Source organism: Belonocnema kinseyi, chromosome 3 (genome assembly GCF_010883055.1).
Source record: "Belonocnema kinseyi isolate 2016_QV_RU_SX_M_011 chromosome 3, B_treatae_v1, whole genome shotgun sequence".
In the NCBI taxonomy this organism is placed as follows: Eukaryota; Metazoa; Arthropoda; class Insecta; order Hymenoptera; family Cynipidae; genus Belonocnema; species Belonocnema kinseyi.
In genome coordinates this window covers 141282329-141308155 of record NC_046659.1, presented here as the reverse complement: position 1 = coordinate 141308155, position 25827 = coordinate 141282329, and the positions used below count along the sequence as shown (strand labels likewise).

General features: G+C 21.8%; 1 protein-coding gene across 5 annotated transcripts in view; it reads left to right on the top strand.

Annotated features, from left to right (window-relative positions):
- Window positions 1-25827, top strand: part of LOC117168990 — an 85246-nt gene that overhangs the window by 30622 nt on the left and 28797 nt on the right. For all 5 annotated transcript variants that reach the window (XM_033355020.1, XM_033355017.1, XM_033355015.1 and 2 more), the window contains 3 exons: window positions 6234-6525; window positions 22231-22372; window positions 22660-22853. In XM_033355020.1, the coding sequence (XP_033210911.1) occupies window positions 6234-6525; window positions 22231-22372; window positions 22660-22853 (628 nt within the window). The remainder of the gene's footprint in view (window positions 1-6233; window positions 6526-22230; window positions 22373-22659; window positions 22854-25827) is intronic.

Sequence of the window (25827 nt, the reverse complement as noted above, 5' to 3'; positions counted from 1 at the left end):
ATCAAAATATTATAACTGATGTGAAATAAGAAACATGATTTTTTATGAAAAATGTTAAAGTTCACAAAATTTTTTTTTATTAGTTCGAATTTCGGAAGATATCGAACGATTTTACAGGAAAATAATTTTTAAAAAATATATATATTTCTAAAGAAAAAATCGAATTTTTAATTCTAAAAAAATAATAAAATTAAATCAGTGATGAACTGAATTTTGTAAAGTTTGTTTGGAAATGTTATGCTGGTATTTTGTTAAAAGATCGTATTTTTGGTAGAAAAGTAATCTTGATATTTGAAAATAAAACTGTTTAGTTTGAAAGTTGAACCTTTTTGTTGAAAATGTATCTATTTCAGTTGAGGATTCATCATTTTAGTTGAAAATTCATCACTGGTTAAATTTTTTTTCGCTTGTATTAAGAAATTTTTAGCCTTTACAGACTGTTATCAATACAGCCGAAATTTTAAGAATCAAAATATTATAACTGATTTGAAATAAGAAACATGATTTTTTATGAAAAATGTTAAAGTTCACAAAAAACCTTAATTTTACCCGAAGTTTTTTGCAATTTAATTTTTTCTGACCTTCGAATCTTGCCAATTTTTGAAAAATTGATTGAATTTTAATAAATGACCGCTTATTTTTTTCAGGAAAACATTCTCTACAACTATACTTTTTTCAATTTTTAAAATAAGTACACCATCTTGAAATATAATTACTTTTTTCAAGATTTTTTTCTTATTCCTTTCCATCCAAATTAGATCTGGAGATTGATTTTTTGTCCAGGATTTTCTAGATTTTACATTGCCAAGGTGAAACTTTATTTCAGTTTCTCTTGAGTTTTCAATTAAAATATACAAATTTTTAACGAAATAGGTATATTTTTAACCAAAAAGTATCGGTTTTCAACAAAAATGGAATATTTAAATTTTTATTTCCAAACAATAAGATTAATTGTCTACTGAAAAAAAGGCTTTCAACTAAATATATGAATTATCAACCAGATAATTGAATTTTCTACTAAAAAAGGCCAAATTTTTCAATTCGTCTTTTCTGATTTTAAAAAACAGCTCGTTTGGTAGATATTTCATTTCATTTTTTTTGGTAGAAAACTAATCTTCTTTGTTTGAAAATTCTTATTTTCGGATTAAAAATAATTAATTGTGTTACAGAAAATTCGTATATTGTCTTAAATATTCAACAATTTGAATAAACTTTTTAGAAATTCGTCTTTTTTGGTTAAAATGCCAACTATTATATTTTTTGTTAAAAATACAAATTTTCACATTGAAAATTCAACTCTCTTCTAAAAAATTCCTAATGGTTTCCTTGAAAGTTCAATTATTTCGTCTATTTTTTAACTCTTTTTGCTTGAAGTTTAATCTTTTTTTTTAAATGTAATCAATTTAATGAAAATTCATATTTGAAAGTTGAAAATTTACCTGTTTGGTTAAAATTTCAACTATTTTTTTTAAATTGATCTTTTTTGGCCGAAAAAATTTTGTCATTTTGGATTAGAAATTCAATTTTTTTCGCACAAACTTATTTTTTATTTAAAAATTCATGTTTTGATCTGGAAAACACAACTGGAATCTTTTTTAGATAGAAATTTAACTATTTTTTTTTTTAAATTTGTTTTTTGGAAATTCAATTTTATTCGTAGAAACATATTTCTTGTTTAGACCTTCATATTTTTATCGTAAAAATTCAACTGATTTTTTTTTTATAGAAAATTCAATTCTTTTTTTGAAAATGTATCTTTTTTATTTTAAAATTGCTCAAGTAGAAATTTCACTATTTTTAAATGATTTTTTTGGATTGATAATTGATATTTTATAAATTTATCAAATGATTAATTTTTTACCAAAAAATTTTTATCGAATAGTTGAATCATTAACTAAAAAATATGAGTTTTCTACCAAAAATAGAATAGTTAAATTTTAAGTTTTTATACTGAATATGTAAATTACTATTGAAATGGAATATTCCATCATTTTAATTAAAAATTCATCTCTTTGGCTGAATATTAATTTTCTTAACTGAAAATTTTATTCAATTTTTTGGGAAAAATTTATCTGTTTTTTTTTTCGCTCAAAATTATAATATTCATAAATTTATTTTAAAATTGATCTTTTTGTCAAAGTTTCATTTGAATATTCTTCATTTTAATTGAATTCTTTTTGTTTCAAATTTACCATTTTTTTAAAACTGAAAATGTATTTATTCTAATTGAATATTCTATAATTTTATTTTAATTCATCATTTTGGTGAAAAATTCAATAATTACAGTTTCGCAATTTTAGTTGAAAATGCATGCTTCGTGTTTAAAATTGAAATATTTTGTTAAAAATTCTTTTTCTTTTATCAAAAATCAATTTTTTTAAACTGAAAATTTAACTACTTTATTTATAATAGTTTAAAAATTGATCTTTTTGTTAAATATTCAAGTATTCCAGTTAGCTATTCATAATTTTATTTTGAAATTAATCTTTTTGGTTGTAAATAAAACTACTTGGTTGAAAATGAAATTCATTTGTTAATAATTTATGTTTTTGGTTAAAAATGTTTCTATTGCAATTGAAGATTTATAATTTTAATTGAAAATTCATCATTTTGGTTGAAAATTTGTTGTTTATTTTTGTAGAAAATTTAAGCATTCCATTTTTGCTTGAAAATTGATCTTTCTTGGATGAAACTCTTTTATTTTCTACTTTAGAGACAAGTGTAAAAATTTAATTTTTATGTTTTGAGTATTTCAAATTAGAAAATTTTTTATGAAAAATATTAAAATTCATAGCAACAAAAAAGTCATTAATTTTATCCATTTTAGCCAATTTTTTTAATAACTAAATAATCTTAAAATATAATTATTTGTTTCAAAAATGTTTTCTTATTTCTATCTATCCAAATTAGATCAGGAGATTTAGTTTTGGACCAGAATTTTCTAGATTTTACATTCCCAAGGTGAAACTTTCAGTTTCTCTTGAGTTTTCAACTAAAAAATACAAATTTTTAACGAAATAGGTAAATTTTTAACCAAAAAGTATCAGTTATCAACAAAAATGGAATATTTAAATTTTTAGTTAAAATAATTAATTAAAAAAAAAAACAGAATTCAATCAAAGTGATGAATTTTCAACAATGAATTTAACTTTCAACCATATAGATTTATTTGCAAAGAATATTTGCAGGTTAAAAGTTCACTGTTTTACAGAAAATTGGTCTATTGTCTTGAATATTCAACAATTTGAATAACATTTTTTTATTTCTCGACTGAAAAATCAACAATTTGGTTAAAAATTCATTTTTCGTCATTGCAAAATTCATCATTTTAATTAAAAATTGATCTCTTTGAATGAAAACTTAACTGTCCTGTTTTCAAATTCATCTATTTTCATAGACATTTTATTTTTTCTGCTTCATATATCTATTATGATATTTTTTGTTAAAAATTCATATTTTCGGGTTGATAATTCAACTCTCTTTTAAGAAATTCTTTTTTTTTCTTTGCTTGAAAGTTTATTTGGTCTAATTGTCAAATCTTTTTGGTTGAAGTTCAATCTTTTTGTTTATTAAAAATTTAATCAATTGATTGACAATTCATATTTGAAAGTTGAAAATTTACCTATTTGTTTAAAAGTTTAACTATTTTTTTTAAATTCATCTTTTTTGGTTGAAAAAATTTATCTTTTTAGATTAGAAATTTAATTTTTTTGCCCACAAACTTATGCATTGTTAAAAAATTCATGTTTCGATCTTGAAAAGTCAACTGGAATTTTTTTTTAGATAGAAATTCAACTATTTTTTGTTGTTGAAAATTTGTTTTTTGAAAATTCAATTTTTTTTCTTAGAAACTTATTTCTTATTTACACCTTCATATTTTGATCGTAAAAAGTCAACTAAAATCTTTTTTGATAGAAAATTCAATTCTTTTTTTGAAAATTAATCTTTTTAATTTAAAAATTCCTTAAGTCGAAATTTAATTGTTTTTCACATGAATTTTTAACGAAATAATTGAGTTTGCAACTAAGAAAGATAAATTTTTAACCAAATAGTTGAATCTTTAACTAAAAGAAGGTCCGTTTTCAACCAAAAATAGAATAGTTAAATTTTCAAATATTTTTTTAACAAACGCGTAACTTTCAACCAAGCAGTTTTATTTTCAAGCAAGAAGATTAATTTTCAACTGAAATGATGAATTCTCAACTAAAATTATAAATCTTTAAGAGGAACTGTTGAATTTTTAACCAAAGAATGTATTTTCAGCTAAAATGATTCATTTTTTACCAAAAAAGAAGATTTTTCCACAAAATAAATAAATTTTAAATAAAAAAAATGAGTTTTCAACTAAAAAATAATAATTTTTTAATCAAATAGTTGAATCTTTGACTCGAAAATATCAGTTTTCTACCAACAATAGAATAGTTAAATTTTCATTTGAAATATTTAACTTTGTAACAAAAAATTAATACATTTTTAACAAAATTGAATGATTAATTTAAAACTAAAATTATGATTAATTAACTGGCATAGATTAATTTTGTACTAAAAAGAATAATTTTTTTTATAAAAAAAAGACTTGATTGAAAATTTTACTATTGTGTTGAAAAGGATTTTTTTTAATGAACATTTATTATTTCCAATTTTTATTGAAAATTGATCTTGGTTGAAAACTCATCTTTTCGATTTTGAAATTCAACTCTTGTGGTAGAAATTTCGACCTCTTTGGTTGAAATATCAACTATTACATTTTTTGTTAAAAGTATCCATTTTCGCGTTGAAAATTCAACTCTACCAAAAAAATCTTTTTTTTTTCTTTGAAAATTCAACTATTTGGTGCAGCTTTTTTGGTTGAAATTTAATTTTTTGATAAAAAATGTAATCATTTGATTAAAAAATCGTCATTGAAGGTTGAAAATTTACCTACTTGGTTAAAAATCCAACTATTTTATTGAAAATTTAACTATTTTGTAGAAAATTTAACTTTTTCGTTAAAAAGTCATCTTTTTTGGTCGAAAATTCAATTCTTTTGTTTTAAAATTGGTCCTTTTGGATTGATAATTCATTTTATTTTCCTAAATTGTGATTTTTATAAATTATTATATCATTTAGTTTAGAATGCTTGATTCGAAAATCTTTCACTTCAAAAATTTTCCATTTTTAATTTTTAAGCATATATTTTAATTTAATGGATTTTAAAATGCAGTTGTAAAGGTTAAAAAAAATTAAAAATTATAAGTTTTTGAAATCGAAGATTTTTTAATAAACAACAGGCTGGTCAATTTTGACGCACAAATAACAATTGAACACTTATTATTTTTAGAAAAAATTTGAGTAATTTGAAGAGATATTTAGAAGTTTTGAAAATATACCAAATTAATTAAAAACTTGGAATTATTTAAAGTAATTTAAACGAAGTGTTTTAACATTTTTTTCAGAACTTCTAAATATATTTTAAAATTAATCGAAATTTTCCTACAATTTTCTAAAAACCAGCAAATTAAATAAAATCCTTAAAAATCTTCCATGTTTTTCTTGGATCATTTTTTTAAATTTCGTAAAATCTTCTTGAACTTTCGGTTACAATAATTATTCAAAGTGAAAAATCATTTTCAATTTTCCTAAGAGTCTTAAGAAAATTTTTATTCTTTTGTATTTTTTCACAATTCTTAAAAAAATTCTTAATTTTTTGTTTGAAATCTGCAAAAATCTTAATTTTATTTTAAATTCGGCTGTAAGTATTTCAAATTATTTCAAGTACTAAATTTAATTCGAATCTTTTTAAAACCTCTATCTCTTAATATTACTCTAATATTTTTGCAAATAATAAGTGTTCTATTTTTATTTATAAATTCAATTTTTTTGTATAATTTGCAGGACTTTCTAAAAGTTATAAAAAAATCAATTCATTTTAAAATATATTTAAAAATTCTGACAAAAAATTCAAGAACGATTTTGAATTTGGAAAAGTTTTAAACCACTTCTAGATATTTCAAGATTTTGAAATAAAATTTAAAAGGTTTTGAAGGACCCACCCTGATATTAGAAAATTATTTTCTCTTATTGAAATAAATAAAAATGTAATTTTTAAATTTTAATCTTCAATTGTCTCATTTCGTTTATAAAAGATTCTATGTCGAGAATATTGCAAGATTAAAATGAATCTGAAGAAATTATCCCCAAAAAGTTGCCTATTTTATAAAAAAAAAAATATCGTTTTATTTATTATTTTTCAGGGAAATCCGTCATCCAAACATTATTCTCCTGATAGCAACTTCCCAGATAAAAGATCATGGTATCATATCAATTTTCGAGTTTCTAAATTGCACTCTCTACAGTTATATCCACGAGAAGGGCGAGCGTATTTCCGTCCAGGAAGTCTCTAGATGTGCCAGAAAACTCGCCGAGGCCCTAGGATTCGCTCACATGCGCGGATTCATTCATGGGGCAATTAGTTCTCACTGCGTTTTTCTGGCATCAGGAGTCATCAAGTTGGGAGGATGGGAACTAGCCACCCAAAAAGATGAGGTGAGATCAAAAAAACTTTCATTTTGGGCAAAAAAAAAATTAATTTTCAACACGATCATTCAATTTTCAATCAAGAGATTAATTTTTAACTAAAATTGTGAATTTAGCAATAATGTTAAATTAATTTTTCACCAAATAGTTAATTTTTCAGTCGAGAAAGTAAAAAAGTTTAGGAAAATTGTTGGATATTTAAGACAATATACGAATTTTCAGATAAACAGTCCATTTTTATTCTGAAAATGTGAATTTCAAACAAAGAAGAATATTTTTTTTTACCAAAAAAAAAATGAAATTTCTACCAAAAGAGCTAAATTTTAAAACCAGAAAAAACTAATTGAAAATTTTTGCTTTTTTTTAATAAAAAATTCAACTATTTGGTTGATAATTCATATATTTTGGTGAAAAATCATATTTTTTGTAGAAAATTGATTTTGTGGTTTAAAAATAAAACTATTTGGTTGAAATTAAAAATCTGTTGTAAAAAATTCATGTTTTTGGAATAAAATTCATCTATTCCAGTTAAAGAATCTTTATTTTAGTTGAAAATAAATCCAGTTTGGTTGAAATTTTGTTGCAAAATTAATTATTGTAACTCAAAAATTAAAATTCCATTTTTGGTTGAAAAAATATATTTTTTATTTGAAAATTCAACGATTTGGTGGAAACAAGTCGTCTTTTTTGGCAGAAAATTAATCCTGTTTCAAAATAAAAAATTGCTTAGTTGATTTGAATTTTAATTTTGTTAGAAAATTTATCTTTGGTATAAAATTTATCTCTTTGGTGTAAAACTATTCAAATTAAAAATTCATCATTTTCGTTGAAAATCCATTATTTTTTTTACAAGATTATTTATTTTTTGTTGAAAAAGTAAATAGTTTAACTGAACATTTAACCATTTCATTTTTAGCTGAAAATTCATCCAGTTTTGTTGGATTTTTTTTGCAAAATTAATTATTTTAACTCAAAGATTAAAATTCCATTTTTGGTTCAAAAATATATTTTTTATTTGAAAATTCAACTATTTAGTTGAAACAAGTCGTTTTTTTTGCAGAAAGTTAATCCTGTTTGAAAATAAAAAACTGCCTGTTTGATTTTAATTTTTTTTTAAATTTATCTTTTTGGTATAAAAGTTATCTTTTTAGTGTAAAACTATTACAAATTAAAGATTCAACATTTTCGTTGAAAATCCATTATTTTGGTTACAAGTTTATTTATTTTTCGTTGGAAAAGTAAATATTTGAACTGAAGATTTAACTATTCCATTTTTTGTTGAAAATTCATATTTTTAGTTAAAATTTAATCAAAATTGTCTTGAAAATTGATATTTTTTCGTAAAAAATTAAACTATTTGGTTGATAATTCACATATTTTGTTGAAAAATCATTTTTTTGACAGAAAATTGATTTTGTTGTTTGAAAATAAAACTACTTTGTTGAAAGTTAAACTCATTTGTAGATAATTCATCATTTTTGATGAATTTTTGTTTGCAAAATTAAACATTCTAACGGAAAATTTAATTATTCCAGGTTTTTTTTTAAATAGATCTTTTTTAGTTTTGTTATCTGTTTTTTTTTACCTGTAAAAAACTTCATCTTTTCGGTATAAAACTAATCTATTCCTGTTCAGAATTAATGATTTAATTTGAAAATTTACTTATTTCTTGTTGGAAAATTAAATATTTTAACTGAAAAATTCAACTATTTGGTAAAAAATTAATTTTTTTTAGTTGAAAACACAACTATTTCATTAAAAATTCATGTATTTTGTTAAAGAATCTTATTTTTTGGTAGAAAATTAATTTTTTTGCCATAAAAGTTCAAGATATTTAATTTTAGTTGAAATATCAGCATTTTTGTTGAATTTTTGTTTGTTTGCAATTCAATTATTTTAACTGAAAATTTAACTATTTCATTATTGGTAGAAAACTGATATTTTTTAATTATAAATGTAACTATTTGTTGAAAATTTGTTTCTTTTAGTTCAAAATTCAACTAATTAGTTAAAAATCGTCTTTTTTAGTTGAAAACTCAAATATTTCATTTAAAAAATGCATGCTTTTTGTGTAAAAAATCGTATTTTTGGTAGAAAATTAATTTATTTTGAAAATAATACTACTTGGTTGAAAGTTGAACACCATTTGTTGAAAATTTATCTATTCCAAAGTCAGATATATGAAAAAATAGTTTTTATATGATTTTAAGAATTAAAATAAACTGATGTCATTTCAAATAAAAAATATTTTTTCTGGAAAAAGTTAAAATTCACAACGACAAAAAAAAACATTAATTTTACCCGAAGTTTTTTGCAATTAATTTTTTTTTCAATAACTATATTTTAAGATCATTTATATAAAATATATATTATAAAATAAATTTATAAACAACATATGTTTATAAACAACCAATTTTATTTACAGCCGAAAAGATTAATTTCGAAATAAAATTATGAATAGCTAACTGGAATACTTGAATATTTAACAAAAAGGTAAATTTTTATCCTATTATAAATAAAGTAATTAAATTTTTAGTTAAAAAAAATTGATTTTTGATAAAAGAAAAAGAATTTTTAACAAAATATTTAAATTTTAAACACAATCATGCATTTTCAACAAAAATTGCGAAACTGTAATTATTGAATTTTTCACCAAAATGATGAATTAAAATAAAATTATAGAATATTCAATTAGCATAGTAACATTTTCAGTTTTAAAAAATTGTATTTTTGAAACAAAAATCATTCAACTAAAATGAGGAATCTTCGACTGAAATAGTGAAATTTTTGACAAAAAGATCAATTTTAAAATAAATTTATGAATATTATAATTTTTAACGAAAAAAAAAAACAGATAAATTTTTTCAAAAAAATTAAATAGTAAAATTTTCAGTTAAGAAAACTAATGTTTGGTAAAAAATGAATCATTTTAGCCGAAAATGCATTCATTGGTTAAAAATTCAACAGTTCCTGTTAAAGATTCATAATTTTAGTTGAGAGTTCATCATTTCAGTTGAAAATTAATCTTGTTGCTTGAAAATAAAACTGCTTGGTTGAAAGTTACGCGTTTGTTAAAAAATCACTTGAAAATTTAACTATTCTATTTTTGGTTGAAAACGGACCTTCTTTTAGTTAAAGATTCAACTATTTGGTAAAAAATTTATCTTTCTTAGTTGCAAACTTAATTATTTCGTTAAAAATTCCTGTGAAAAACAATTAAATTTCGACTTAAGAAATTTTTAAATTAAAAAGATTAATTTTCAAAAAAAGAATTGAATTTTCTATCAAAAAAGATTTCAGTTGACTTTTTACGATCAAAATATGAAGGTGTAAACAAGAAATAAGTTTCTAAGAAAAAAATTGAATTTTCAAAAAACAAATTTTCAACAACAAAAAATAGTTGAATTTCTATCTAAAAAAAATTCCAGTTGACTTTTCAAGATCGAAACATGAATTTTTTAACAATAAATAAGTTTGCGCGAAAAAAATTGAATTTCTAATCCAAAAAGATACATTTTTTCAACCAAAAAAGATGAATTTAAAAAAAATAGTTGAACTTTTAAACAAATGGGTAAATTTTCAACTTTCAAATATGAATTGTCAATCAATTGATTAAATTTTTAATGAACAAAAAGATTGAACTTCAACCAAAAAGATTTGAAAATTAGACCAAATAAACTTTCAAGCAAAGAAAAAAAAAAGAATTTCTTAAAAGAGAGTTGAATTATCAACCCGAAAATATGAATTTTTAACAAAAAATATCATAATAGATATATGAACCAGAAAAAATAAAATGTCTATGAAAATAGATGAATTTGAAAACAGGACAGTTAAGTTTTCATTCAAAGAGATCAATTTTTAATTAAAATGATGAATTTTGCAATAACGAAAAATGAATTTTTAACCAAATTGTTGATTTTTCAGTCGAGAAATAAAAAAAGTTTATTCAAATTGTTCAATATTTAAGACAATATACGAATTTTCTGTAACTCAGTAAATTATTTTTAACAAGAAAATAAGAATTTTCAAACAAAGATTAGTTTTCTACAAAAAAAAAAACATGAAATGAAGTATCTACCAAAAGAGCTGTTTTTTAAAACCAGAAAAGACGAATTGTAAAATTTAGCCTTTTTTAAAAGAAAATTCAACTATTTGGTTGATAATTCATTTACTTTTTTGAAAAACTATTTTTTTGGACAATAATTAATCTTATTGTTTGAAAATAAATCTATTTGTTTGAAAGAAAAACTCATTTGTTGAAGATTCATCACTTTGATTGAATTATTTTTTTTTTTAATTAATTATTTCAACTAAAAAATTAAATATTCCATTTTTGTTGTAAACCGATACTTTTTGGTTAAAAATTTACCTATTTCGTTATAAATTTGTATATTTTAGTTGAAAACTTAAAAGAAACTGAAATAAAGTTTCACCTTTGCAATTTAAAATTGAGAAAATCCTGGTCCAAAAACCAATCTCGAAATCTAATTTGGATGGAAAGAAATAAGAAAAAAATTTTGAAAAAAATTATTATATTTCAAGATGGTGTACTTATTTTAAAAATTAGAAACAGTAGAGTTGTAGAGAATGTTTTCCTGAAAAAATAAGCGGTCATTTATTAAAATTGAATCAATTCTTAAAAATTGGCAAGATTCGAAGGTCAGAAAAAATTAAATTACAAAAAACTTCGGGTAAAATTAAGGTTTTTTTGTGAACTTTAACATTTTTCATAAAAAATCATGTTTCTTATTTGAAATCAGTTATAATATTTTGATACTAAAAACTTTCGGCTGTATTGATAACAGTCTTCAAAGCCTAAAAATGTCTTAATAGAAGCGAAAAAAAATTTAACAAGTGATGAATTTTCAAAGAAAATGATGAATCCTCAACTGAAATAGATACATTTTCAACAAAAAGGTTCAACTTTCAACCAAATAGTTTTATTTTCAAATAGCAAGATTACTTTTCTACCAAAAATATGATTTTTTTAAACAAAATACATGCATTTTTTATGAAATAGTTGAGCTTTCAACTAAAAAGACAAATTTGTAACTAAAAGAGACAATTTGTCAACAAATAGTTACATTTTAAACTAAAAAATATATGTTTTTCTACCAAAAATGGAATATTTCAATTTTCAGTTAATAAAATTCAACAAAATTAAGGATATTTCAACAAAAATGATAAATTTTTAACAGAAATAGATGAGTTTTTATACCAAGAAGATGAATTTTCTACAAAAGAGTTTAAATTACATCCAATTAGTTTTAATTTCAAACAACCAGATTAATTTTCTACCAAAAATACGATTTTTCAACAAAATAGATGAATTCTGAACCAAATACTTGAATTTTAACACACACAAAAATGAATTTTTAACTTAAAATAATATAGTTAAATTTTCCGTTAAAAAAATAAAATTTTCAACTAAAGATTAAATTTCTACGGAAAAAAAAAACAATTTTTTACGGAAAAGTTTAGTTTGCATCTAAAATGTACAAATTTTCAACTAAATAGATAAATTTTTCAGTTGAAATATTTAATTTTCCAACAAGAAATACATACATTTTCAACCAGGAAGATGAATTTTCAACTAAAATGATGAATCTTTAACTAGAATTGATGAGTTTTCAACAAAATACTTAAATTTTTAATTAAATACAATTTCTAACTAAAAAAATTAGTTTTCTACTAAAAATGGAATAGTTAAATTTTCAGTTAAAATATTTCATTTTTCTATATATTATTTGTTGGGAGGGTGGGAACTAGCCATCCAAAAAGATGAGAAGAAATAACAAAAATTTCATTTTAATTTTTACAAATATCATTAATTTTCAACACAACAGTTAAATTTTCAATCAAGGGATGAATTTTTAACTAAAATTATGAATTCTGCAATAACGAAAAATAAATTTTTAACCAAATAGTTGATTTTTCAGTCGAGAAAGTAAAAGAGTTTATTTAAATTGTTGAATATTTAAGACAATATACGAATTTTCTGTAAAACATTTAATTATTAACAATTCCAGGTTTTTTCCAGATATAATTTTTCATAGTATTTTATTTTATTATATTTAAAATTCAGCGCATATTTAGATTAAATTAATTCCGGTACTAAATAGTTAAATGTCGACTAAAAAAGTTCAATTTTCAACTAAATAGTTGTATTTCTAACTAAAAAAGATCAGTTTAAAAACTAAAATGAAATAGTTAAATTCTCCGTTACAGCAGTTACATTTTAAATCAAAAAGATAAATTCTCTGTCAAAGCTACGATTTTTTAACTCAATACATGCATTTTTAACGAAATAGTTGAATTTTGCTCTAAAAATAATAAAATTTTCAATAAGATAATTAAATTTTAACAAAATAAAAGCGATTTTTCAATTAAATATTTCAATTTTCAATCAGTGATGAATTTTCAACTAAAATGAGAACTAATACTTGAATTTTGAACTAAAACATCAATTTGCGAGTAGCAATAAAATAGTTAACTTTTTAGATAAGAAAAAATTAATTTTCAGCAAAAAAAGCGAATTTCGAACAAAATAGTTTAATCTTCAATAAAATTGACGAATTTCCAATTAATATTAGAAATCTTTAACTAATATAGTTGAATTTTCAATCGAAGTGATAAATTTTGAACTAAATTATCAATTTTCGATCAACAATGTAATAGTTAAATTTTCAGATATGAAAAAATTAATTTTTTAAGAAGAAAAAACGAATTTTTAGCAAAATAGTTTAATTTTCAATCAAAATGATGAATTTTCAACCAAAAATATAAATTTTTTGACAGGAAGATTAACTTCTACCAAACAATACGAATTTTTAAGTAACAGAGACAAATTGCCAATTAAATAAATATATAAATATATAATAATAGAATATTCAATTGGAATAGTTACATTTTCAGTAAACACAAAATAAAATTAATAAAAACCAAAACAATGTTTTTAATTATAGGTACATTTTTGAACAAAGTGATGAATTTTCGACTAAAATGATCAATCTTCAACTATAAAAGTGGAATTTTTAACAAAAAAGATCAATTTTTCAAATCAGAAGATTAATTTTTTACTTAAAAAGGACGATTTATCAACAAAATATATGATTTTTAAACAATAGTTACATTTTTTAATAAAAAAAGACAACATTTCAGCTAAGAAGGGCAAATCTTCAAACGAATAGATGGATTTTGAACTAGAAAAGATTTAGTTTCAATTAAAAATGTAATAGTGAAATTTCAATCGAAAAATATAAATTTTCAAATGAAATGTTAAATCTTCAACTGGAATAATTGATTTTTTAACCGAAAAGATGAATTTTCAACCAAAAGGATTAATTTATACTAAAAAAGATGAATTGCCAACAAAATACATAAATTTTCAACTACAAAAGATAAAATAAAAACCAAAAATTATATAGCTAGATTTTAGTTACAAAAATTAATATACAACCAACGAGATGAAAGCTTTTTCAAGAGAAAAAATTAATTTTCATCTAAGAAAAAAACGAATTTTCAACAAACTATATCAGTTTGCAACCAAAGAGATAAATTTTCATTTAACATGAAGTTTAAATAAAAATAATTTTTACCAAAAGATTTGAGCATTTAACCTATTAATTAAATGTTCATTAAAAAAAGGATCCTTTACAAAAAAAAAAAAAATTTCAACATGAGTTGCCTTATTAACTAAAAAATATTTTTCTGCCGATAAGAGAGAGAAAATATTGCAAAAGAACTGGTAAATTTCCAAAAAAATACATGCAGTTTCAACGAGATATTTGAATTTTTAACTAAAAACGATCAATTTTTAACCAAAAATAGAAGTTTAATTTTCAGGTTTGAAACAAAAAATCAATTTAAAAAAAAAAACTTTCAACAAAATAGTTAAATACCGTAATAGAAAGAAGCTATGTTTACAAATAAAGCATCAATTTCATTTTATTTCATATTGATATTTAAAGAGAAATTAAAGACGCTCGCGAAAAATTCCCTGACTAACAAAAAAAAATTCCCTCACATTTTCAGGTTTTTCTAGGTATATAGAAATGAAAATTAGTTAGTAATTAATAATTAAATTAATGAAAATATTTTTTTGTTTAAAAATTTACCTACTTCGGTAAAAATTTGTATTTTTTAGTTGAAAACTCAAGAGAAACTGAAAGATAATTTAACCTTGGGAATGTAAAATCTATAAAATTCTGGTCTAAAACTCAATCACCAGATCTAATTTGGGAAAGAAATGGAATTCGTTTTTGTGGTTTTTTGCTCTTGACCGCAAATGACCTGCCGTGACTACTGATTCAGAGAGAAAGCTGATCAGTGTCATAGGTTGTAAACGAAATGATTTTTGATCAGGGAAAGTCGCTTTATTTACGATTTTAAATTAATATATTGAAAAATTAATTTTTGTATTTTTATTTATAAAGCTTAAAATCTAAAATTATAAATCCGCCTTCGGGAAAATTAAGATTTCAACAAATTTCCGGATTTTGAAGATTTCAAAATGTTTCAATGGATTTCTAAAATTTTCGCGAATTAAAAGGATTTCAAGGGATTTAGAAGAATTTTGCAGATTTAAGAGATTTCAGGAAGTTTCATATGATTTTAAAGTTTAAAAGATTTTTGAACAAAATTTAAGTGGAATTGGGAATGGTGCTCTACCATTTCGCCACCTGGTGCCCAAAACTGGAACTAGAAAGAGTAGGTACAATTTTAAAGATGTACATTAATTGTTGTATAAAAGTGTTTTTACGATAGTTTTGTGAAGTATAAAATAAGGATTAAATACTGAAAACAAATCTTCATAAAAAAATAGTTTTAGATAGAATTTCCATATTATATAGTGAAAAAATACATTTTTGTCAAATAGTTTTCAAACAAAAAAAATATTTTACTGACTTAGGGTGGCCGTTTTGATCCAAGAAAAAAATTCCCTATAATTTTTCGGTTCGAAAACATTTTTCATGGTCAATGAAATTAAATTTTTTTAAAAATATATCATTCACAGCAATTTTAAGCCAGAAACATTAAAAATTGTACGATTACATTTTTTATAAACTTTATTCTCTTCTCTTTTTTCATTTTTTCTAAATATTAAGTAATTCTTATTTTTCCTAATTAAACAATTTCAAATTGAATGGTTTAAAACAAAATGGTTTAACGATTTTAATTGAATAAATAAGATTTCAGGAAGTTTTCACAAATATTTCTAAGAATTCATAAGGATTTCAGAAGATTTCAAGATTTTCAAAATTTTTAAAAAGGGTATATTACACCAGATTTCAAAAAGTTAACAAAATTTCAAAAGGTTTCAATCAATTTTAGATTTCATAAAATTGCAATGATTTTAAACGAACACAAGAGATTTTACAAATAAGATTAAAGAAAGATTTCAAAAATATTTCAAAACAGTTCACAAATATTTGCAGGATTTCAAATATTCTACCAAAATGTTTAGATTTCAAAGATTTCCTAAAAATCTCATAAAAAGTTTAAATTGAAAGATTTCGAAAAGTTAATTAGATGTCAAAGATTTCAAAATATTTAAAAAATTTCAAACGATTTCAATTTTTTTTTTAGAAGATTTCAAAAGATTTCACAAGTATTTAAAAGATTTTACAAATATTTTAAACATTTGACAAAGATTTGAAAACTTTCAGAATGTCTCAAAGGTTTTAAAAAGGTTGTAGTAAATAAGATTTCTAAGATTTCAGAACATTTCAAAGATGTGCAATGATTTTTTTTTTATTTCAAAAGATTTCACTAATATTTCAAATATTTTAATAATTTCAAACAAATAAAAAATATTTCAAAAATATTTTGAAAAATCCAAAACTATTTCAAAGATTTCACAAATATTTCCAATATTTTAATGATTTCAAACGAATACAAAAGAGTTTTAAAACATTTCGAAAAATCCATAACGATTTAAAAGATTTCAAGAATTTCTAAGATCTCAAAACATTTCATATATTTTAAATAATTTCATAGATTTTAAACAATTTCAGCATTTTTAGAATATTTCAAAAGATTTCAATAATTTCTAATGAATCCAAGATATTTTACAAATATTTTAATTAATCCTTTAGGATTTCAAAAGATTTCAAAGATTCTAATAATTTCGAAATTTTTAAAATATTTCAAAAGATTCTACGAAGATTTTCAATGTTTTATCGATTTCAAACAAATATACAAGATTTCAAAACTACTTTGAAGAATCCATAACCATTTAAAAGATTTCAATAATTTCCATACATTTTGAAGCTTTTTCATAAATTCAAAATTTTCAGAATATTTCGAAGAACCCATAAGGATTTCAAAGATTTCCAAAGGTTTTAAAATTTCAAAATTATGAGTATATTACACTTTTTTTTTTTTAGAAAATCTCAAAGTATTTCAAAAAAGTTTCGAATATGTCAAGAAAATACATAAGGAAAATTTCACAAATATTTCAAAGAATTTATAAAAATTATAAAAGATTTCAAGAATTTAACAAATTTAAAAAGATGTAAGAGATTTCAGAAAATTTCAAAGGTTGCAAAAAAATTTTGTTTATTTGATCAGGAAAACTATAAATATCTTGAATTTTGAAATTCGACTTCTGTAACAACCCAGAAAATGATTTGCATAATATTTCAGAAGATTTAAAACATTTGGATTATCCCAAGGAATTAAAAAAAAACTAGAGTGTTTTAGAAAATGTCAAATATTTCAAGGGATTTTTAAGGGCTTATCGAACTTGTGGAATTTCATATATTAAATTTTCGAATTCAAATAATTTAAAATTTGTTTATAAAAAAATTTTAAAATTCATTTTTCTTTAATATATTCTGGTTCTATTTTACATTTATTATCATTAAAAAATTAATTGTTTGGAATTAAAAGCGTTTTAAAATCCGAATTTTTATTTAATCACATTCTGTAGGAAAAATATTATATTGAAAACGTTCAGATTAAAATATTTCAAATTGTACAATGATTTTAAAAAGAATCTTAGTTGAAATATTTGAGTTTAAGACCTAAAAAAAATTTATAAATAATTTCAAGGAGTTTAGTGCATATTTTAAACAATTCTAATAAATTTAAAGAGAAATGAAATTTCAAGGGATTTCTGGAGATTAACAATTCATAAAAAATTACATTTTTGTAAAATTGTTTATTTCAATATATGCTACATTAAAATAAAAAAATTTGAAGAAACAAAATTAAATTTTTTTATGAGTTATTAAAGGTGAAAGGGTGGAAATGCTTATATTAAAAGCACTATTTCACATACTTGTATAGTAAATTTCTGAAATAATTCAAGCATAAAATGTTAATTTCAACATTAGAAAGATCAAAAAGTAAAATTAAAAATTACTTTTTTTATTAACTTTTTTGAATTTTTGAAGAAAATTTTCTGACGAATTAAGAAGGCTGAAAATGATTCTAAATCCATTTGAATTTTTAGAATTTCTAGATTTTAACATAAAAAATTAAACTGTTTAAATTCCAAAGTCTTAGTCATTAAAAAAATTTAAACCACCAATAGAAATTTTTAAAACTATTTTCAACTTAAAAATAACTTCATATTAATATATTTGTAATTAAAGACTTTCATTCAATTTCAAATAATGTTTCAGTCAAAAATATTCAATTTGTAGCCCATTTATTAAATAAAAATGTTATGGTGACAAAAAATAGTTACTTAATATTTAGCAATATTTGACACTTTCTGACGGCTATCCGTACTGAAATAATATTTAAAAGTTTTTTAAGAATTGTGAAGGGCTTCAAAAGAAAAAAACATTTTCTTGAGATTCTTAGGAAAATTGAAAATGATTTTTCATCTTGAAAAATTATTATAAAAGAATATTTAAAAAGATTTTAAAGATTTCCAAAATTGTCAAAAAAGAATCCGGAAGATTTTAAGGAAACTTTGTTTAATTTTCAGGATTTTCCGAAATTTGTAGGAAAAATTTGGTTAATTTAAAAATGTATTTAGAAGTTCGAAAGAAATTTCAAAAATTATTTTAAATTCGAGAGAATTGAAACAACTTCTAGATATCTCAAGATTTTGAAATAAAATTTTGAAGCTTTTTAAAGATTTAACTATTTAAGATGAAAATAATTTAACTTCTGATTTATGAAGTTTTCAGTTCAAAAATGTTTAATTTATATTGTTTAAGTTGAGCCTGAATTTTAAAAATCCACATCTTTTATAAAATCTAAAAATGGTAAATTTTGCAGCTTATCCGCATTTAATTAAAAATTGTTGAATTGAAAATTGCTGTGACCTTCCATTTTATATGTGTTTATTTTTACTGAGCATTTGAATAAAAAAACTTCGAATTTGCACAATTTTAAACTTCAATTTTAAAGGTTAAAAATGTTAAACATCAATTTTAAAATTCAAGAGTTCCACTTTGAGTGCTTCAATTTGTAATTTATTTTTTGTTACTTCTGATGGAAAAATGTTTAGCTTTAGAGTTTGAAGTTTTGGATTTTATTGACCGTGAAAAATGTTTGCGAACGGGGAAATGATCAAGAATTTTTTTTCATTTAATAAAACGGCCACCCTGTAGGCGTGAAATAATTAAACTAATGTAATTAAAAGTTAGAAGACACCAATGTTAATGAATTAAAATTAAAAATAATTATTTTATGTTTATTTGTGATTTTAATGAATGATTATTATCTACTGCTGGGTGGTCTCCCCCTATTTAAACTGTTTTTTCCGCATAATTGCACACGATAATTTAAATATCAGAGTTTGAATCCTATGATTTGGAAAATTACAATCATTTGCTAAACAGTGATTTATTTATGACTTTACCAGCTTTATACTGCTCTGGAATAAAATTCCAGAGCAGAGGAAATTAAAATCAAAGGGCTTTGTGTCGCATTGTTGGTGAAGTATTCAATTCAGAAGAAAAGAGTCACGTTAACAAAGTCAACAATATGAACCTTTTTTTTATGGGTGCGGATCCCGTGAAGCGTGTCCAAGTTGACGTTTCATTAGCGATACCGCTCACAAATTCATTCATGATGGATAAAATGCATTCACCTTTTCCATAATCACGTAACATCTTTTTTTTTTAAGTTTTTTTATAGGCTTTTGACTGCATGAAATTATAACTTAATTTTATTTATTCAGTAATTTGTAATTATTAATTTAAAATAGACAAAATATCGACTGACAATATCGATTTTTGAAACGAAACATGTGGCGCCCTCATAGTGCGAGCCGCGTGTTGTGACGTCATATGCTTTTTAAGCGAAATGGCAAAAAAGAACTAAAAATTTGAAAAGATTGAGTTTTATTTAATTTTAATTTTAATCGTTTTTCAGTAATCTGTAACTTTTATTTAATTATTAGATTTATTTCCACAGAAATTAGAAGCAAAGGAAAAAATTAATAAGTTAATGTGAGATTTTATTTACCAATATCTTTTATTTTTGACACTGATTTTTTTTTTAAGTTTTACAATTAAAAGTTCACCAATTTGCTTAGTTTTGAATGTTTATAGTTTCAAATTATTAAATTTTGAGTATATTTTCTAAATAAGTCCATGTTGAGAATTCACAATTGAAGATCCTTCAATTTTTAATTGTTTAACTTGCATAATTTTGAATTCAAAAATTTTTTAAACTTAATTTAAATTTCTACTAAGCCGAAGATTAAAAATTAAATTTTTTTTTGTTTCAACTAATTTTAGTTAAAAATTCTTCAATTTATAAAGATTTATAAATAAAAATTCTCAAATTGTGATTATTTTTATGATTTTGAAGATCAAGAGTCAAGTTTTCAATTCTAAATCTTTCAAAATGAAGAAATTTCGACTGCAAAAAATAAAAATTACAATATTTTTAATCATAAAACTTAAAATATGTATAATTTTTTATTGTAAATTATCAAAATGAAAAAGTCTTCAATTTTTAAGTTTTACAATTTAATGTTTTATAGTTTTGAAGCTTTAAAATTGAATATTCTTTAGTTCTAACGGTCCTTAGTTGAAAATTCTTAAATTCTAAATATTTATAAATAAATTGAATTGAAAAAGTTTCGAATGAAAATCATCAAAAATTATAGAATTTTTAATTTTAAAATTATTCGCAATTAAAAATGCTTAAATTTCGATGATTTTGATTATTTTGAAGATCAAGAATCAAGTTTTCAATTCGAGATATTCCAAATTGAAGAAATTTTGCATGCAAAGCATTAAATTCATACAATTTTTAATTATAAAACTTAAAATTTGCGAAGTTTTCAAGTGGAAATTGCCAACATCAATTAATTCTATCGATTTTTTAATTAATATACACTTCGAATATAAATTAACAATATTACACAAATTTCAAATTGCACAACGATTCGCAGTTCAAAATTCTTCAATTCAAAGTTCTACAATTTTGAAGAGTTAAAATTGAAAAATGTTCAATTTTGAAGATTTACAATTTCAAGTTCTGCAATTTCGAAGAGCTACAATTGAAAATTCTTTAATTTTGAAAATGTAGAATTATAAATTATTCAATTTTCATGATTTGTATTTCAAAGGTACATAATTTTGAGTATTTTTTCTAATTGTTCCATTTTCAAGATTTACAAAGTTTCAATTTTCAAGTTTTCAATTTTAAATCTTCCCAAAAGAAGAAATTTGAATGTAAATCATCGAAATTACAAAATCCTTTAATTTTTTATTGTTAATTGTTAAAATAAAAAAATGTAATTTTAAAGATTTACTATGACATTTTTTTGAATATTTTTGAATATTTTTGAATAATTTAAATATTTTTGTCGACTGGTCTAGAATAAATATTTTAAAAAAATTTTTTCTCACAATTTTCATGATTTAAAAGAAAATCAATATTAAAAAGTATTGATTTTCTTGGCCAGTAGACAAAAATGAATTAACATCAAAAGTGTTTTTTTTTAATAGTTCCACTTTGAAGATTTACAAATGAAAATTATTTAATTTTAAAAGTTTACGATTGAAATCTCTCGAATTTGAAAGTTTTATAAAAAAAAATGTTTCTAAATCTAGACCATTTTGATGTTTTTGGAAATCAAAAATCAAGTTTCCAATTTCAGATCTTCCAAAACGAAGAAATTTAAATATAAATCATCCACATTACAGAATTTTTCATTGTAAAACTTGAAAATTGCATAATTTTTTATTGTGAATTTAAAAAATTAAAAACTGAAATTTTAAAGATTTACCATTCCAAGTTCTGCAATTTTGAAGAGCTACAGCGGAAAATTCTTCAATTTTGAATTTGCAGAATTTTTAAAAATATTTTCGAATATTTTTGTCTACTGGCGTAGAATATATATTTTTCGAATATTGATTTTTTTAAAATTCTTTCTCATAATTTTCAAAATTAAAAAAAAATTGATTCTCTGGACCAGTAGACAAAAATGAATTAACATAAAAATTATTTTTTTTAATAGTTCAATTTTGAAGATTTACAAATGAAAATTCTTTAATTTTCAAAGTAGAAATTTGAATGTAAATCATCAAAATTACAGAATCATTTCTTGTAAAAACTTAAAACTTGCCAAATTTTTTTATTGTCAATTGTTAAAATTAAAAACTCTTCAGTTTTAATTATTTGCGATTCATAGTTATAAAATTTTGAAGAGTTACAATTAAAACTTGTTCAATTTTAAAGATGTTTAAATAAAAATTCTTAATGTTTGATGATTGCATATTTTTTATTTTGCAGCCGAAATCGAAACAAGACTTTCAGGCTCGTCTCCGAGCAGAAATATTCAGATGGCAAGCTCCCGAAATTTTTCGTGGTCGCGCTCCAACTGAAGCCACCGATGTTTACGGGCTTTCTCTGCTGATTTGGGAAATGACTACAAGTAAGTTTCAAATTTTACATTCAACTACGAAATTATTGGAAAATTTCTTTTTAAAATCAAACAATCAATTGTGAACAACATACTTTAAAAAGATTAAAAAAAAAAGATTTTCAAGGAAAGAAAAAGAAGGTAATCTTGAAATCCCCATCCTTTTTTTATTTCAATTATTTTTCAATTTTAATTTTGATTTATTCCGAATTTAATTACTTAAATTTCAAATTTGTTCAGAAATTCGAGAGATTTCTTTTCGACTTGCCTATTTTTTTTTATAATCTTTTTTTTATTAGTGCATTTGCCGTGGAGTGGACTATCAAAACCGGAAGTGGAGAGACAGTATGTCCACTGGGAACGAGGAGTTATGATAGACCTCTACAATTTTCCACAATTGCTCGGCAAATTATTGGAGGCTGGACTTCAAATCGACGCCACAAAAAGGACAATGAGCATGAATCGTATGCGCAGATTCCTACAAAGACTCGAGGTTAACACAAACAAAATTATTTAATTTATTTATTACTTTAAATAATCCACAGGGTGTCTACCAGATCGATGATTTTTAATTTCCGGTTAATTTTTTTTTAAGAGTTTAAAAGATTTTAATTATTTTAAACGAATTTTAATGATTTTAAAAATACTTCTAAATATTTTAAAGAATTCTGATTTCGAACAGGGAATTTTGGAAAAGAATTATAATATTTTCGATCATAAGATATATTTTATCATAAAAAATTCAATTTTTATTTTGAACAAAAAATTTGGGATTTTTTTTTTAATTTCTTGTAAATCTTAATAAATTATTTTTTAAATTCCTGATTCATGTCGAAAATTCTATGTTTTAAATCAAATAATAAATCTTTATGAAAAATTTTTTTGTTTAATTTCTGTGTAAATTCATAATTATATTTATTTACTAAATTTTTTATTGTAATTTAGCAATATAGTAACTTAAATACCCTTTTCACAAATCAGAATTTAAAATATGTCCTAAAATTCCTATTCCAAATCAGAATTATATTTGTTTATAATTTTTTTCATAAGATTTCAGAAATGTAGTAACTTCCCTTTTCTAAAATTTGGTTGAATTCTCAGTTAAAAAAATTAAAATTTCCACTCTTAACAACAAAAATCGAATTTTTTTGTTCATTTTTTTAGTGAAAATATGAGCTACTTAAAAATATGAATTTTCAAGAAAAGATATAAGTTTTCAACTAAATAATACAATTTTTTCTAAAATTGTTGAATTTTAAATTCTGAAAATACGAATTTTCCACAAAACTGTTTAATTTTTATCAAAAAAGTACATTCCCAACCGAAACAGATTAATTTTAAAGCCGATACTTGATTTTTCAGCAACAAAGACGAATTTTCTTCAAATTCAAGCCAAAGAGAAGAATTTTCTAAAAAAGAGTTGAGTTTGAATCCAAAAACATGGATTTTCAACAAAATAGTCCAATTTTCAGTTAACAAATTTTTAACTAAAAATATGAATCTTCAAACAAAAAATGATATGTTAATAAAGTAGTTTAATTAAGAATAAAAAATTAACAAAATAATTGATTTCTATACTAAAACAGATTAATTTTCAAACAAATAATTGCAAAATAGATTCATTTTCTATGAAATTCTTTAATTCTAATGCCGGGAATGCAAATTTTCTATAAAAGTGTTGAATTTTCATTAAAAAAGTTCATTTTCGACCGAAACAGATTAATTTTAAACTGTATAATTGCATTTTCAACAAAAAAGTCAAAGTTTCATAGAAAGAGATGAATTTTCAAACTAAAAATATCAGTTGAAAAAAAATTGTAGTTTTCAACAATAAATTTTTTAGAAACCAAAAGAAATTGTTGGATTTTAAAGCCAAAAAGATTAATTTTCTACAAAACAGTTAAATTATTAACACGAAAATATGAATTTCAAACACAAAAGTTCATTTTTAAATGCTCAGTTGAATCTTTAACAAAATAGATCAATTTTCGGTTAAAAAATTAAGTTTTTATTAAAAAAAAAGAACGAATTTTCTACTGAGAATATAAATCTTTAATCAAATAAGGTAACTTTTAAGAAAGTAGTTGAAGTTTTAAATAAAAAACGAATTTTCAAAAAAATATTTAAATCCTTAACTAAAACCGATTATTTTGCAACCAAAGAGTTGCAGTTTTAACTAAAAAGATTGATTTTATACCAAGAAAATATGTACATTTTCAATCAAATAGTTTTCATTTTTTGCCTAATTGTTGAATTCTAAAACCGAAAATACGAATTTTTTACAAAATAGTTGAATTAAGAAAAACACATACACAATTTAAACCGAAACAGATTAATTTTCAACTGACCCTAATTAATTTTAAACTGAAGCTGATTAATTTTAAACCGAAAGAAATTAAATTTAAACCAGATAATTGACTTTTTTTTTTTAAAGATGAAATTTCTACAGAAAGATATGAATTTTCAAACCAAAAAGATGATTGTTCTACAAAACAGTTGAATTTTTAAACCGAGAATATTAATTTTTAATTAAAAAAAAAAATAATAATTGCAAACACTCAGTTTGAGTTTAACAAAATAGATCAATTTCAGTTAAAATTTAAGTTTTCGCAACAACAAAAAAATAATTTTTAACTAGAAATATGAATCTTAATCAAATAAATGAATTTTTAAGAAAGTATGTAGTCGAATTTCAACAAACAAAAATGAATTCTCAAGAAAACACTTGAATCCTGAACTAAAATTTATTAATTTCTAAATAAATGGTTTCGTTTTTAACTAAAAATATGATCTTTCCACTAAAAATGAAGAATTTTCAAGAAAATACATAAATTTCTAACCAAATGGTTTAATTTTTTACCAAATTTTTCCATTCTAAAACCAAAAATACAAATTTTCTACAGAAGAGTCAATTTCCAATTAATTCCTATTGACAGAGATGAATTTTTAAGGCAAAAGATGAATATTTAACAAAATAGTAAAATTTTCAAAAAAAAAGTTAATTTTCAACCGTTTAGTTGAATTTTTAACAAAATAGATTAATTTTCAGTTAAAAAATTAAGTTTTCACAACAAAAAACGAATTGCAACTATTTTTTAACAAAAAATTAAATTTTCAATTGAAATTTCTACATAGAAAGATGAATTTTCAAACCAAAAATAAGAATTTTCAATAAAATGGTTGAATTTTATACCACAAACAAATTTCTTAGTCAAAAAATATAATCAAAATTTTAATCAATTTATTGATTTTTCAAGCAAAACAAAACACGAATTTGCACCAAAACAATTGAATTTTAAACCAGAAAGATAAATTTTCGTCAAAATATTTGAATTTAACAAAATTAAAATATCAACAAAATAGTTAATTTTCAACAAAAAAAGTTCATTTTCAACAATTCCGTTGACTTTTTTTACAAAATGATCAAATTTTTGGTTTAAAAAATATTTTTTGAGCAAAAACATAAT